Source organism: Sesamum indicum, linkage group LG6 (assembly GCF_000512975.1).
Source record: "Sesamum indicum cultivar Zhongzhi No. 13 linkage group LG6, S_indicum_v1.0, whole genome shotgun sequence".
Taxonomy (NCBI): domain Eukaryota; kingdom Viridiplantae; phylum Streptophyta; class Magnoliopsida; order Lamiales; family Pedaliaceae; genus Sesamum; species Sesamum indicum.
This window is the reverse complement of record NC_026150.1, coordinates 20,997,548-21,013,585: the sequence shown is the minus strand read 5'-3', so window position 1 is coordinate 21,013,585 and position 16,038 is coordinate 20,997,548. Positions and strand designations below refer to the sequence as shown.

The 16,038-nt window shown below is 35.0% G+C and overlaps 4 protein-coding genes across 4 annotated transcripts in view; 2 read left to right on the top strand and 2 right to left on the bottom strand.

The window, feature by feature from the left end:
* The window catches only part of LOC105165305 (vicilin-like antimicrobial peptides 2-2), a 2,476-nt gene extending 1,104 nt beyond the window's left edge, over positions 1-1,372 (bottom strand). The window contains 4 exon segments of the mRNA NM_001304414.1: positions 1-59; positions 152-232; positions 334-509; positions 579-1,372. The exon segment at positions 1-59 is cut by the window's left edge and continues 193 nt beyond it. Coding sequence (NP_001291343.1) covers positions 1-59; positions 152-232; positions 334-509; positions 579-1,362 — 1,100 coding nt within the window. The 5' untranslated portion in view covers positions 1,363-1,372.
* Positions 3,845-5,886, bottom strand: LOC105165363 (non-specific lipid-transfer protein). Its single transcript, XM_011084344.2, has 4 exons — positions 5,505-5,886; positions 5,399-5,425; positions 4,332-4,457; positions 3,845-4,223 (listed from the first exon to the last, which is right to left on the bottom strand). Exons 1-4 carry the CDS (start codon positions 5,839-5,841, stop codon positions 4,147-4,149), a joined length of 567 nt encoding a protein of 188 aa, XP_011082646.1. The 5' UTR covers positions 5,842-5,886; the 3' UTR covers positions 3,845-4,146.
* LOC105165362 (non-specific lipid-transfer protein-like protein At2g13820) lies at positions 10,024-11,095 on the top strand. Its single transcript, XM_011084343.2, has 3 exons — positions 10,024-10,414; positions 10,510-10,623; positions 10,708-11,095. The coding sequence occupies exons 1-3, from the start codon at positions 10,096-10,098 to the stop codon at positions 10,830-10,832; spliced, it is 558 nt and encodes a 185-aa protein (XP_011082645.1). The 5' UTR covers positions 10,024-10,095; the 3' UTR covers positions 10,833-11,095.
* On the top strand, positions 11,958-14,158 carry LOC105165361 (non-specific lipid-transfer protein-like protein At2g13820). Its single transcript, XM_011084341.2, has 3 exons — positions 11,958-12,415; positions 12,729-12,743; positions 13,925-14,158. Exons 1-3 carry the CDS (start codon positions 12,115-12,117, stop codon positions 14,005-14,007), a joined length of 399 nt encoding a protein of 132 aa, XP_011082643.1. The 5' UTR covers positions 11,958-12,114; the 3' UTR covers positions 14,008-14,158.

Genomic DNA, 16,038 nt, shown 5'->3' with positions numbered 1-16,038 from the left:
TTCACTATCACCCCTTGCCTCTGTTGCCCAAAGATCCTTTGCAATCGATCCCTCCTCGTCTATATCCATAAAATAGAACAACCAAATTAACCACATATATATACACACACACGCGTCTATGAATGTGGAGTGTTTTAATCAAAATAATTACATTGAAAGCAGCCTCGAGTATTTCATCACTGAAAGACTTGAAGAACGACTCTGGATTTTCACCTCCGGCCCCGAAAAATAACTGTCATGTCACAAGAATCATATTCAATATCACCAAACCGAAATGTGATGATATCAACCATTTGTCTCAGTAATCATCCAAATTCAGCTTTGATTAATTACCTCAAATTCTCCAGGAGTGGAGACAGGCTGGAGAAGCTTGGCCAGGACAAGTCTCTCGTTGTTGTCCCTGTTGATCAAGTATGCTGTCGTCCCCGCATTGATCTTCAATATATCACCTTGTTTGATATTTAAGCTCTCCCTCCTGTCTTGCCGAACTAAGCTTATTGTTCCTCTTCCTGCACAATTCAGTCCATTAATATACATCAAATGTCAATTACCCTCGTAAAATTAAGGCAATTAATTACCTTTTGCAACAAAGACTACAGATTCCGCATCCCAATGGTTGGGTACAATAAACGTTTGAGGCTCCGCTTCAAGAATCGCGACACGGTAATTCTCAATGCCCCTGAGGAGCTCGGACCTGTCCGTGAATTTCTGAAGGACCCGCATCCGGCCGTGCTGCGTCCGGAAACCAGTAATGAAATGCTGGTCCTCAAACACGTACGGAATCCGCCCTCGTCCCTGTTCTTCTTGCTCCTCCTCTCTTTCTCTCCCTTCATACATTTCACCTCTCCCCCCCTCTCGCCCCTGCTGCTCTCTGTACTTCTCCTCGCATCTGCGCTCGCAGTGTTCGCGGGAGAATCCGCCTCCCTCACCCTGGCGGCGACACTGAAGCCTGCACTGCTGATACTGCTTCTCCGGGTCCGTCGGATTGTCATCGTCCTGCCTCCCTTTCTCCCTCTGGTACTCCTCCTGGCAGCGCCTAAGGCATTCTTCTCGCTGTTCGCCGTGTTGTTGTTCACATCCCCTGCTGCACTCGCGGAGCCTTTCTATCGGGCTTTTCCGGTTCCAGACCTCCTCCTCGAGGATGTCACCGCCTCCGCGGCCGTGCTCCCCTTGATGTTTCTGTCTGATGTACTCTTTGCACGCTTGGATGCAGGCTTCTTTCTGCTCCTTGCTAATTTGTTGCTGAGCTTTGCACTGATGCTTGCACTGCTTCAGCTCCGGATCCTTGGACTCAGAAGCAACAACTGCAGAAGCAAGTAGCAATGCAAACAGCACCAAACACAACCTCCCCCCGCAACTCATTGTTCTCTTCGATTTTGCTTAGATTCTCTTTGATGAATGAAGATGAATTAAAGGGTGGGAGCGGATTATTAATTTATAGTGGTGGAGTAAGAGATAGAGATGAGAGTTTTGCATGAGAAGGCATGCATGAACACAGGTGTCCTCCTTACGTGTCTATGCAACACATGGAACCATCGCCGCGTACTCATCAGGACAAAGTAGAATCAGCCAGACTATGTCTCTGTACATACAGCTATCATTTTATGTACACTTTGTTCCAAGGAGATGCTCCTCTCATTCTAGCTAACTCAATTACACGACAAAACCAAGACAGACAAAAGTTTGTATGTACGTAGTTTTACTCGATTTAGAGTAGTTTTCTATACTAAGAAGTAAGAAGCATTCCCGTTGGAAAATAAATAAGAAAAAAATACAATTTATTCCAGTAATATAATAAATAAGTGTGAAAAAAAATATTATATTAGTCTCGATATTTTTAAAAATAAACAAATTGTTCTTCTATCTAAGTTCTTGATAGGAGAATAATTTATTAACTTTTTTATAAGAATTTTTTTACTCGTTTCATATTTATAAGGTAAATTATATTTAACCCAAAATAATAATATTAGCTAACGATTGTTGAATCAGCAATTTGGTTATTAATAATAAAATTTTGATAACTATGGTGTATTTATATTATGTTAAGTCATTTAACTTGCCAACAACAAATATTCTAATTTTGGGATTTTTTTTATTAAATATCAATAACAATTATAATTTAAATATTGAACTACATACTTATCAGCTTGAAAATGAAAAAAAAATTCTAAAAGACTGAGAAATTTTAGGTAAAGGGAAAATTGCAGGTTCAGTCCCGTAAATATAGGATATAGTAATGTTAGTTCGGTACCAATATATACTGATAATTGTCATGTAATTTAAAAAATTATGCACATTAAATATAAAAATAATTAAAATTTATTGAGGTAATTAGAAAAGTAAACATAACATGCACGTATAGAATGTGTAATCTTTAGACAAAATTGTGGAACTAAATTCGCACAGATCTATAATAGTCACCGTCTTATGCTTATTATGAGATTAAAATTGTATAATTTTCTTACACAAGTGAGAAGATTGACATGAAATCGACACGTCGCACGCAGAAGGAGGTGGGGAGCCACGTGATAGTACGGATAGATGACGAGGTTTGGAGACAGTCTGAGGTGAAGAGTTTTGTGTTGTAGCAGTGGAGAGGCATTTCATTCAGTGGATTATAGAGGGTAAGTTCCAAGGCTGCTTCTGTCCTTTTCTGGATCTCATTTAATCAAGAATGGCTTCAAAATTGAAATTTTTCAAAAAAAAAAATTAGATATTAAATTTGAAATTTTGATCATCAAGGCTCTGGTCTCAATCTTGCTGCAACGACAATTACATGGTAATTTTATGTTTTGATCCAACGTTTCGACTAAGTAAATAAATAATATACTATAAATCTACTAATTAATTACCAATATGGTGCCCTTTTGAACTGGGAATTAGGTGAAATTTTATTTGTATATATCAAGAATGCAAATACTAAAATAAAATACATTATCGATATGAATTAATTCTCATTATTTGATATTATCCGATCGTATACATATAAAAAAAAAATTGGGCATGCATTTAAATTGATAAATTTAATTGTATACATATAAAGGAAAAATTGTGATCGCATTTATTAATATTATTTAAATTTGGAATTAAAGAATTTAAAATTACTCGTACAAATTAAAAGGTTTTGTCGCCAAGAATCTAATATCCATAATTTCAAATGTAGCCTAAAACGACTTATTTCTTGCTTCCCCTACTTGGTACTTATCTGAACTGATTTTCACTATGGAACTGGTGCAAACTTTTCAGAGTTGCTGTCCCTCTTGAGGGCTGTTTCAATTCTTTTGGCACTACTTGCCCTTGGACATAGATATACATGGTGTTAATGATTTTTGTTGTCAACTTTTGAAATTACTAATTTTACCACCATTGTTGTACATTATATGTGTCGATTGTGGATAAAATTATACCTAATTGATAATAAATAAGTTGGCTTTCAAGCAATTCACATTGTTACTCGTCGAAAACGCACTTAAAGTATTAATTTTGTATCTAAGACTCTGAAAATTCTTACTCGAATTAAGTTTGGTGGAACTAGATGAATTTTGTAATTGGTTACTTTCCCTGAACTATACAACGATAACACGATAAGTGCATTGCACTTGTAATATGATTGGTTTAGATTTGATCAAACCAAGTACGCGTGGGCTAGAATTTTCCGCAAGACTCAAATTTTACAGGAAACTTTTTTTGTCTCTCAAAATTTGTTGCTTGTGGTATTATATCTAACTATGAAAAAATTCTCAAGAGACATTTGGCAAGTATTCATGAGTTTTACTAATTAAATTTACCACATTAGTCAACACGCAGAAACAAACCCTCACGTGACAAGTGAAAAATATTCTATCTCACTTTTACGTTACATAATGATATGTCACGCCACCGTATATATAATATGTATGTATTTGTAAAATACAATTCAATTGAATTATATTTTTCAATTCCGAAAGTGACGGGTATCATTACATATTTCTAGTGTAACATCAAAGTGTGATACAAAATCTCAACATATAGTGAATATTTTGTAAAGCGAATTGGAAACCATAGTTCCTATAAGTATTAGAACAAGAGACGGTAATGACATGGTGGACGGGCTGGAGGCCGCGTTGGGGTTGACCACCGGTCTGACACCCGGATTTACACTTGGACCTAACGAAAATTTAGGAGGCGGCGCCGGCGCGACATCAAAGCTTTCCACCGCTGGTGTGCCGTTGCTGCTTTAGAAGCTGCAAGAAAAGAAGAATAGAATGAACAAATTGTATGTGCATACGAAGTGAAAACTCCGAGTTTTAGTACATCATATATAATTAAGTAGTCCCTTTGATGATTAGTACCTCTGGGACTATGAGCATCAGGAGCTGGAGCTGGAGCAGCAGGATGACCACGAGGAGCTGGAGCAGCAGGATGACCACGAGAAGCTGGAGCAGCAGGAGCTGGAGTTGGACCGAATAGAACAGGACCTGCCATTTATAAATCTTTCAGCCAAATGTTCTTACATATTAGAACACTGTGACATTCATCAAACACATGTATAGATATCAATAGATGATTGTGCAACTACACCTGGTTCTTGGTTTTAGAGTGCATGCTGGAATTTGGAGAACTAGAGTATGACCGTACGTTTACCGTTAGAGACATTTCATGATTTTATCATACTTTACGGACAACCTAATCAAACAGTCGGACAGCAGTTGTCTTGTAAGAATTCGTTTACCAGCAGGTATTGGGTTGGATATTCGCGCTAATCCAACCTAATGCCCCGTTCACAAATTCTTTTGGTAGCCTGATACTAATGTCTAGACCCGGTATTGGGCTCTATTTTGTCTAAATTTGAATCCATTCTTATCTTTGTATTTGATTAAAAGCTAGCTTTTTTATATATTTTCACATTTATCTCCTATTTTTGCGTGTCAATTATCCATATTGCCTCATATTTTCTCCAAAATTTCGTCCAGAATGACCCATTGCATTAAATGCTCTAACAACTTATCTCCCAAATGACTGAATGACAAATTTATCAAAAGTCAATCCAATCCCTTATAATAAGGATGTTAGTAAACACGTTATGAGTATATTAACTAATATTCTAACAAATAATCAAGTAAAAAGTAAACACCTTATTTATAATAAATTTCCACCTATCGGTGACCAAAATCCAAATTTAATTCTAGGCCCTATAATCTTATGTCTCCAGGTAAACAAGGCCTAATTGTAAACTTTCTTATCATAGTAACAAATTTTATGCAATCAATTTAGGAAAAATTCAACATCCAAATGATCTGAAATCTGAGTTCTTGCATTTGCTTACTTTCTCATTCTTACACACGCTTGACCTCTTCTCGTAATTCCTAACACATAAATTTTCAGACAATGCTGTATTTCTATGAATGCTCGAACGTACCTGGAGCCGGCAAGGGGACACCAGAGGCTGCAGAGTACAAGATAGACCATGATCAGTGAAGGTAATGTGGCAAAAAAATTGAACACTTCCATCCTCAGAAACGTACCTTTGCACTGCAACGGTACCGAATTCTTGCATACACGGGGGAGTGAAATCGCCAGGTTTGCATTGATAAACGGTATCGAGACAGGAACATTTCCGGTTATTATAAGGCATGCGCAGTCCACGTTATCTGTCATGAGAGATCTCAACGAATTGCAGCAGTCCTCAGTTGGCGAAGAACCCGTCCCACTGCTCCCTGTGAGATAGTTGAAGCAGGGAGTGAAGCTGCTTATGACCGAAGCGGTGCACGGTGTGGTGATCTGTGCTCTCGCCCTGAAAACTGAAGATATTAACAGAAGTATTGCAACCGACGCACACAGGCATGAACGACGATGAGCCATCTTCCCTGATGGTTAATTTTCTGGAAATTTTGAGAGTCGAGGCTATTGATCTTGTGTTGATATTTGAAACGTATATAAAATAATCAGTTTTATTGAGTTTGGAAGTAAAAGAGGGTAGATTTGAAATGGGGGTTTGGAGCTCAACCACTTGAACTAATATTCTTGTGGAAGGGTAAATAGTTCTTAGTCTGCCTCTGCCATCTTGACATGAAAGAAGGATGGTCAGTGTTAAGCATAGTCATTGTATGACTAAGTTTAAGGGGCATTATTAGAGGGAATTTTAGTGATTAGAGTTTAAATTTGAACCACACATTTATTACTTGAGTTAATAAACTTATTGATTTCAAAAGTTGGCCAACAATACATTGCTGTGCGTCTTGTTTGATCCTCAACTATTTGTCCCTCAATCAACTTCACATTTCATAGGAATGAGAAATTCTCATCTTCCCTAACTTTCTAGGTCCTGTTTTTTGTTTTCGAATCAGATAATATACACTACAAAAAGAAAAAGAAAATATTTTATTGGAACGGTTTTTGTAACGATCATTTTTAATTTTATAACAATTTTTATTAATTTGGAACGGAAGCCATTTGCGGCTATTTTAGGAGTTATAAAAAGATTGTAACGGCTCTAGACGAAGCAGTTCCTAATTGTATCGGATATTGTAATTGTCAACATAACCGTTACAATAATTGGCCGAATGCAAAAATTGATTTTGGAACTCTTTTTGGGATGATCGTTTTGAATTTATTAGATCAAGTTTTGGAATGACTTCTGGAACGGTTTTTGTTCCAGTTTTAGTAACGTTTTTTTAAACAAAGACATATTAGTGTTTGTATCTCATTTTGGTACGATTTATGGAATGATTATTTGAAATTATTGGAACAGCTTTAGGAATTGGTCTAGGTTTTGTGATAATGAAGTTTATTCCTAAAACTATTACGGAAGCCGTTACAAATGTAGTACATGTTTATATATTTATTTATATTTAAATTATTCTAGTATTAATTTTTACAATATTTTGTTGAATTTTTTTAGTTTTAAAGTTTCTGATGAATTTTCTAAATTTAAAATACTATATAATTTATCTGGCAAGAAAATAGTAACAATAAAATTGATAGTATTTAAAAATTGTATTCATAATATACAACAAATTTTTAAATTTAAAACAAAATAAAAAAGATAAACCATGCACCCTAATTTAGATCATGCTCCCCATCAGCTCCATCTGATCAACTAGAGGCGTCCCATGCTGGGCTAACGAAGAGCTGGGCTAGGTGGTCGGGACTTGAAAAAATAATAACTATTAAATGTATTTTATTATGTATAAAATTATAATTTTGCTAATATATTAAAAACATTCTTATAAATTAACACAAATTATACATATTCATAAATCAATACAAATTACATAAAATTGCACATATTCATAAAATTAAACAAATTACATAAAATTAAATCCTGAGTTTTTTCTAATATTCATAAGAATAGAAATGTTAAAACAAATTTCAGAAAATACATAAATATATCTTTTCAGAAATTACTGAAAGCATTACAAGAATATTTTTAGAAAGAAATAAAAAATTTCCAAAAAATAAATTTAAAAAATTTTCAGAATTTCTTTTAGAAATTACACATATATTTTTTAAATTAACACAAATTACATAAAATAACATGAATTACACATTTTCATAAAATTGACACAAATATAAAATTTACACAAATTGCACATATTCATAAAAATTACACAAATTACATAAAAGAAGAGTGCTTCTGACATTTTTCGCATTGGTTTACCAATTGTCGTGCATCTTGCTTCATAATGGGCCAAAAGTATCCAGCTCATAGAGCTTTATTAGCGAGTGCCCATGTTCCAATATGCACTCCACAACAGCCACTATGTATTTGTTTAAGGAAAAGCATCCCTTCTTGCTGAGACAAGCATCAGACAAAAGGGTGCGTGAAAGATTTCTCGTAATCGATCCCTCCTTGTAGCAGGAAAGGAGTAGCCCCAATTTTTAGTCTAGCTGCGTCCCACCTATTATTAGGAAGGTGTCCCTCTTCCAACCTTCGAATCCTCCAATCTTCTAGCAGAGATATCGCTTGAGCACCCAAAGGAGCCCTTGGCTTTGGTAGATGTTGTATGGTAATGTACCTAGTTCTGCAATCTCCTAGGGCACTAGCGAGCTTGGAAAAAGGCCATCCGCTTTAACATTTTCTTCTCGCCAAACACCGTCTAACAAGGAGATCAATCTCTTTCAAATTACAAAATGGATTGAAGCAATGCAATAGGTATAATACCCAAACCCGTATTCATTCATTGCATATTATATACATGTTAGATCCCAAGATGCACAATGGGCTAGGTTAGGCTAACTCAACCTAGGACCGAATTGAACCAATAAAAAAATGACTGGTTCGACCCAAGCCCGCTTGGGACCGAGCTGGTCTTGGGCCAATCCCATGAATCGATACTTAGGACCAACCCAGCCCAATGGTCCTGGGCCACTTAGTCCTAGGCCAAGCCTGTTGGGCCTTTTTTTCAAGTTCATTATATATATTCTTAACTATTATTTTTCTATATATAAATTTTTGTTTAATTTAGTTTATTATTTATTTATTCAAACAATAATTATATATTGAAGTATTATTTATAAAGAAAACCTCAATATCATTAAAACAAAAAAATTAAACAAGCACATATAGGCCTGATGTGCGCATGTTTGGGCTTGGTCTGTTTCTCAATCAGGCTGAGCCTAGATTTAACAATGGACTCAATTAGAGCCCATTTAAAGACCCAAAATCACTCCAAGATCGGCTATAAATTGTAGTGCACCGGTCATATGCCAAACTTTTTCGAGCTGGTTCGTGTCGATCCTGAACCGACCTACGTTAAACCCAACTCAACCTATTATCGTTAATGGGTTTGCACCTGGTTTGGACCTAATAAATGACAATAGGGTATGAGTATAGATATTACATTTTATTTTGGGTCTAAATCGAAGTATAATTTACCATCGACAAGTTCATCCCAAAAACCATTTCTCAAGGTTAAAACTTTAAGCAAATTCATCAATCTTGATAGGAACAGGCTTCAAGAGTCTGTACAGAGATCGTTTAATGATTTTACATCATTTCCCCATCACGCAACAGTGCTGTTTTCTCAGTTGAAAAGCTGGAAGAAGTTTCCAGTTCATCTGAATACATGAATTCTGGATCAGATCATTCAACTACTGACAAAAATGCAAGCAACGTTCGTATCATAATGTAAATGAATAAATTATTTCTTATATTAAAAAATATAATTTACCTTCTTAAACAGGAAGAAAATTACTTTATTTTAAAAAAATATAGAGGATAAATTACTATTATGTCTCTATATGGCATAACATGCTTATTTACAATATCACATAAAGATACTGCAGTAAACCCTTGAGGTAAGTGCCACATTTGGGCACAGGATATATTACAAAAACTACAAAATCATCCTTGTTCGAATCCATTTAAGTCCCAAGAACTTAATTAACAATAATAAACGTTTTTAAGTGAAACTTGCCTTCCTGTCAAGACAGACATAAGCTTGTCTCCAGAAACACGTTACGATGAAAGTAGGTGAACACAAATAATATAATTAACGTATCTGACGAACTTACTTCATTATTAGATTCTTTCTATGGATGTAATGAACTTCACTAGTATTAATTTATCAGTAAGTGTGGCAAAAATCATCAAACAGTAGTAAATGTGCTTTTTTTCTGTGTTTTCCCAGTTTATGTTCTAGCACAAGAACATCAGTATGAATCCCTACTAATCAAGTATGTTCAATTCACATAGAGAACTAAATACAATTGGACTGATGTATAACATAAGTACGATACGGCATACGGTTATTACAGAACAAAATAATAAATTGTGTGTATAAGTACGTGTGGTCACTCAAACAGGCTAGGTATACCTAAGGAGTTCACCTGCAGATATATCTGCTCTTACAATAACTCGGTGACATCTGTCAACTCCGTATTCGGATTTCATGTACCAACGACAACTTTCTTTCGACTTAATTAGTGTTATTCTTGATTCAGTTGTTAATGGTTCCATAGTTTAGGAAAATTAGGCCAACCGAAATACCAAATGATGTTGTCTCTTCTGATCAGCTTCTGATATAAATCCGCTGATCGTATATTTCTTAACCAGTCAAGCGTTCTTCCTTGAACTCCTCTGTCGACACTAAAGAACTACCTTAGACAAGATCTATGGCTACTACAAAGTACGAAATGGTCTTGGTCGTAATCTTTGCATTTATGCTATGCAGAGAAGCAACGGCCCAGTCAAGCTGTTCCAGCACAATTATGAGCCTCTCGTCGTGTTTAAATTACGTTACGGGAAACACATCAACCCCATCTGCATCATGCTGCTCGTCGCTTGCTGGTGTTGTTCAGTCACAGCCACGCTGCCTTTGTCCGTTGCTAACGGGCGGTGGTTCTTCTCTTGGTATCGCCATTAATCAAACTCTTGCTCTGGCACTTCCTGCTGTTTGCAGTGTGCAGACTCCTCCAGTTAGCCAGTGCAATGGTATGTTCCATATAGCTATATGTAGTTTGTACAAGTTTTCAAGAAACTGATTATGACAGTGAGCTTGACTTTTCATCATATGTGCTGTGAACCAGCTGTTGCTAATGGACCAGCCGGTGCCCCTGCACCGTCCCCCTTGAGTTCCCCTACAGACGCCTCCACCGAACCAGCTGAGACTCCAGCTACAACGACCATTCCCGAATCTACAGGTACATAAAAACTTTCCATTAGTATTCATCAGGAATCAAATTTTATGTCACAGTTTAGTAAAATTATCAATAACTCTAAAACAGGGTCGAAGACAGTCCCAAGTACCAACACGGGCACATCCGGTGGAAGCTCTATCACGTCATCCATCCAACTCTCAGCGTTCACTCTATTCATCGCTACTTGGGCTGCCAACACTATCAAATTTTGACTTCCCTCCAAGTTGCATGATCTATTACGTCGTTTGCAGCATCCAATCTTATTTTATCTCGGCAATTTTTCATGTTACCAGCGTTTATATTGGCGTAATTCTTAGTCAGTCCCTGTTACGGGATCTGCTCAAATCTTGATTCATGTTGAGAAGTTCTCAGTTCCCTGCTTGTTTTATTTTGTACTGTCATTTGTTCTCCATTATTGTCATTTATTTGGACATTTGGCTTGTCATGAGGAGTAATACTATGAGTAGTATCATAACTGCGCTATGCTCACTCTATCGTTTTTAAGTTGTGGAAATCTGGAACCGGCCTACGATCATCATCTGTATTATAGTACATTATTCAAGAATAGCCCAGAAACCGAGTTATGCCTAATCCTAGCTAGCCCTTTTGCACACAACTAATGAATTATGTCCAAAGTTAGTTGTTCACTTAAAAACCTAACAACAAGGCAGGAAGCAGTTGGCTGCATGCCTAGGGGTGGGGGGTGCGGGTCAGGTAGTTCCGATCCCAACCCGACCTAATCGGGTTCGAAAAATTGTTTGGAATTTTTTTATTGAAAAAATAAATGAATATCGGATAAAATTCAAAAAATCAAGTCGGGTTCCCTATCCAAACTACTCGATACCTGAATTTTTTTTTTAAAAAAAATAATGTGTCTTTTCATGTTTGAGTATAGGGTTATATTATTCTAAATTAAAATCCTTCTCTCTTCAATCTTTTATTATTCTCCTTTCCTCTCAATTACTAAGTTCCAACCCCAACCAAAATCCCTCTGTTTTCTCTCAAGCCCTAAATCTTTAAATCCAGATGTTTGTATTTTTCTTTTTTTTGTTTTGTTGTTTAGTTAATTATATATTCAAATTTATATTACTTATTGTAAACTCAAATACTTAATTTTAATAAAAAGTAATAAACAGAAGCAAAAAATTGCCCCGTCTGTTCATTCTTTCAGAGGAATATTTTGCCTCTGAATTTTATTTTAATATTTAAAAGAAAAAAGAAAAAATTCGAGTACTCAACTATTTGGTACTCAACAAAAATCGGGTTAGGATTGGATAGCTGTTTCAGCCACTCAAAAATTCGGATACCCGATTTGAATTACTCAAATTTTTATTACCCAACCCAACGCCCGCACCTAGGAATACCTATATCTTCAGTTCTGTTTTTAATCAAACTAACGCACCAAGACTTGTACTGCTTTAAAATAAGGATTCTACAAGGACATCAATCTCTCACAATCATAATATTGAAATATCCTATACAGCAGCAAGAAGGATGGAGAGAGCAGTAGCACTAGTATTGATCATCGCAATTCTTGCAGTAGATTTTCCTCTGGAGACGGTGGCACAATCGTCTTGCCAAGACGTGATAGCAAGCCTGTCAGCGTGCTATCGTTACATATACGAGAGCGACGCGACCCCTTCTCGTCAGTGCTGCAGTCGGCTTGAAAACGTGGTTGACACACAACCAGAATGTCTGTGCCAGGTTGTGGATGGAGAAGGCCTCAACAGGACTCGGGTTCTGGATCTCCCCAGTGCTTGCAATGTCCAAACTCCGCCCACTAGCGACTGTTACTGTAAGAAATTAACAACATCTTCCCCTATTACTATCATCGATCTTTCACGATAACGTAAATATTGGTAACGAACATTAGCATTTCATGGTCGTGTATTTAAGTGGATAACATCAAATTTCACGACAGATATTAGCCTTTGAATGCTAAAATAATGTTTTTGGCAAAATCAACCATTCAGAAATATGTATATTATTATCTTTTTTTTATTCGGAAATATGTATATTATTGTTATGATACTGTTATCTCCCAGTTATAAGTTATGTTCTTCTGATTTTGACTGACAATTTTGGATGTTTTTGTGTCTTATTTGCAGTTCCACCACCATCAGGTAATAAAAACGACCCTTTTTTCTTGTAATTAGGGTAGAATTCATATTACCTCTCTTGTCATATTCGAAATGTTCAAATAGGCCTTTATGATAAAAAAAAATACCATATAACTCTCTGTAATATTTAAAAAAAGTAAATACTTGCTCCTGGTGTATTTGAGCATGAGTTTAATGTTGCAACGACAAAAATATCCTTTTTAAATGAATGGCTTATATTTAATCTGATATAAATTTGTGGCTCAGATTTAATCATGTTTATCAAAAATTAAAATATATTATTTTAATATATAAATTATTATATATTTTTTAATATATAGATATATATTTGTATGTATATATCCCAATTCTAGTCTTCTTCTCCACCCATTTCTCTGTTGTCCAACCACCTTTCGGAACAAGCTTACTATCGTTGAAAAGTCCGTCTGATGATGAGCATTTTGATACTATACCTACTGCAAATTTCCAATCCGTTGGTAAATTATCTCAATTTGTTCTCTCAAAAAACCCAAACCGCGCCCCCCATTTTCTATCGCTTTTTTTCCTCCTCGGTTCAACTACCTTCCAACGAGTGCTTACCGGAGTTGGAAAACTCGTCGAATGGAGAGCATTTTGATACCTCACCCACCAGAAATTTCCAATCCATTTATGAGTTATATCGATTTTTTTGCTCAAAAAATCCCAACCCGCGCCCCCATCGTCTATCGCTTTTTTCTCCACCGTCCGACCATTTCTCAACTCGAGTCTACCACTGTTAGAAAGCCCGTCCAACACCGAGCATTATGACACCCCACCCACCACCAATCTTCCGTCCGTCGGCGAGTTATCTTCATTTTTCCGTTTTATATTTTTTAGGTTTCTTTATATATATACATATAACTAAATTATATTTTTTTAAATTTTTTAAAATATGTATAATTTAAAAATATGAGTAGTTTGGTCATTTAGGGGCAAATATGCATACACAGTCGCATTTTGAGCGTGTGAAATATAATTCTAGAAGTGAGGGGGTTTTAAATTTTACAAGGGATTATATGATACTTTTTTTAATATCACCAAACCTATTTAAATATTTCGAATATCAGAGGGGTAATATGGATTTTACCATATAATTAATACATATTCTCTCATAAGTCGTTGAATAGCTATGAGAATGTAATGAATGTTGAATTTTTGGCTATCAGGATATTCCACCAAGATTGTGAACTCTCTGCTGCTTTCTGTCCCAACAGCTGCAGCATGTGCAGGAATTCTCATGATCATTTGAACTTTCTAACGTTAAATTCTAAGTTAGGAGTGTTGATTGAGATAGATTTTATTTTCATGATTGTAATAAAAAATTTCTCAGAACTTACTTCTTGTTTATGAATAATAATGAGTGCTGTGATCAACCCTGATTCTTTGTACACAAATTTAATGAGTTGCAAAACAGTAGTTAAGATCTAATCTTGGATTGGACAGTTCCTGATTGATTTGTCCAATTGCATCTCTTCTGAATCGGGCTGATGGGCAGCCCCAATTATGTCAATCCCATAAAAGCCCTAAGAGCCCATGCATGCATGTTCCTCCAATGACCAATTAAAAGGAGTTTAAGGTCGCATTATAACCTATACGACGATTTCAAGCCTATGTAACTCCCAACGAATTTTATATATAATATCAATATTATATATTATGAAAAAAATAGGAAAGTAATTTGTTATTTTTCTGATTATAGAGAAATTTTTTAGATAATTCACAAATTATAGGGGTAATTTGCATCTAACTCTAAATAAAAACATACATGGCATTTGGTTAAAAATGAAATGATATTCTTTATTCCACGTGCCATGTTTTCAATGTAAGTAAATGTCAATTTATATAAATATTGAATAAGTTTTTATCGATTAATTGAATTTTACTTTTAATTCAAATTTTGTTCGTTGTTTCAGATTCTTAATCATGATAAAACCAAATTTGAACCCAATTTTTTGATTTTATAAATTTTAAATTTTAACTTGAGTTTGATTTAATTGATAAAAGAAATCAAAATATGTGTTATAAAATTAAATTCTCGAGATCAATTTATTTTCGATTCGATTATCAAGTTGCAAATATCAAGATTGTAAATTTTTTTATTGGTTGGAGGTTGAAAGAGCTATATGGGCACCAAGTGAGTTTCCTCTAAAATTTCATGCTCAAAGTACACAGTGGTGAAGAACTTTTCTGTGGCTTTGAAGAACAGTGTGATTCAGACGATGGTGAGAAAGTAGTGTCAAACTTGCGGACTGGTGGATCTATTGGTGTTAATATCAAAGAAGAGACATTTGCTAAAAATGTCAGTTTTTAGATTGGTTAGCAGTGTTCTCTTTGTGTTAGTGTTAGTTTTGTTGATGAAATTAAAATGAAGACAATGTAAATTAAACTTGTAAAAAATTTTTTGTTTAAGTATTGACCTTTATTGTAGTATATATGTTGTGTCATGAATTAATTTGTAATATTTTAACGTTTTCGCATTTTTGTGATAAGAAAATAAAAGTGAATGGTCAAAAGTTGTTTTTACTTGATTTTTGAATAACAGAAATTGAACACTTTGTTGTTCAAAAAATTGACAGTTATTCACTAACATTAAACATTAAAATAATTCAATTCCAGAAGTTAAAATTCTAGAAATAGAAGGTGGAAATGTGCAGAAAAACTGAACACAAACACTAAACAAAATTGACAAAAAACATAAAATTGGATTCCATTAGAAAATATTGCAACCTGATACAGTTTTCAGTGCCATATTGCAGCAAGTTTTGAGTAAAATCCAAATATTGTAGCCATTGAGTGCCATATTACAGCAAGCTTTTTCATATTATTAATAAAATCCACATTTACAAAAGAACAAGCCATTTACCAAAAAGGCCATTTACCAAAAAAGAAAAAAAATGCCATTCTAAACTAATCATGTTATCTTCTCTTTTGTTTTCATTTTATCAAAGACTTCTAAAATAGTTGGCCTCTTGTTGTATCTCCTAGTTGCAGGTACTGAAGATGTTGCTGGATAACATTCCCTAATAAGGATGCATTTCTGAGATCTTGATAGCCTACTTGTTGCTCCATTAAATTTAGGATACATTTTCAGTAAATTTTGTTATTCATTTTTCCTTTCAGTTGGTTTTAAAATATTTGAAAAAACAAGAACACACCTGGATTGTAATCTTGGTGCAAGTGGCTGTGTTACTTTTTGGCTTTGCCTTGTACCTCTTGTTGCAACCTACAAAAAAATCACAAATTCAATAGGAAAAATGGTTCAGTGATTAAAAAAAAAAAA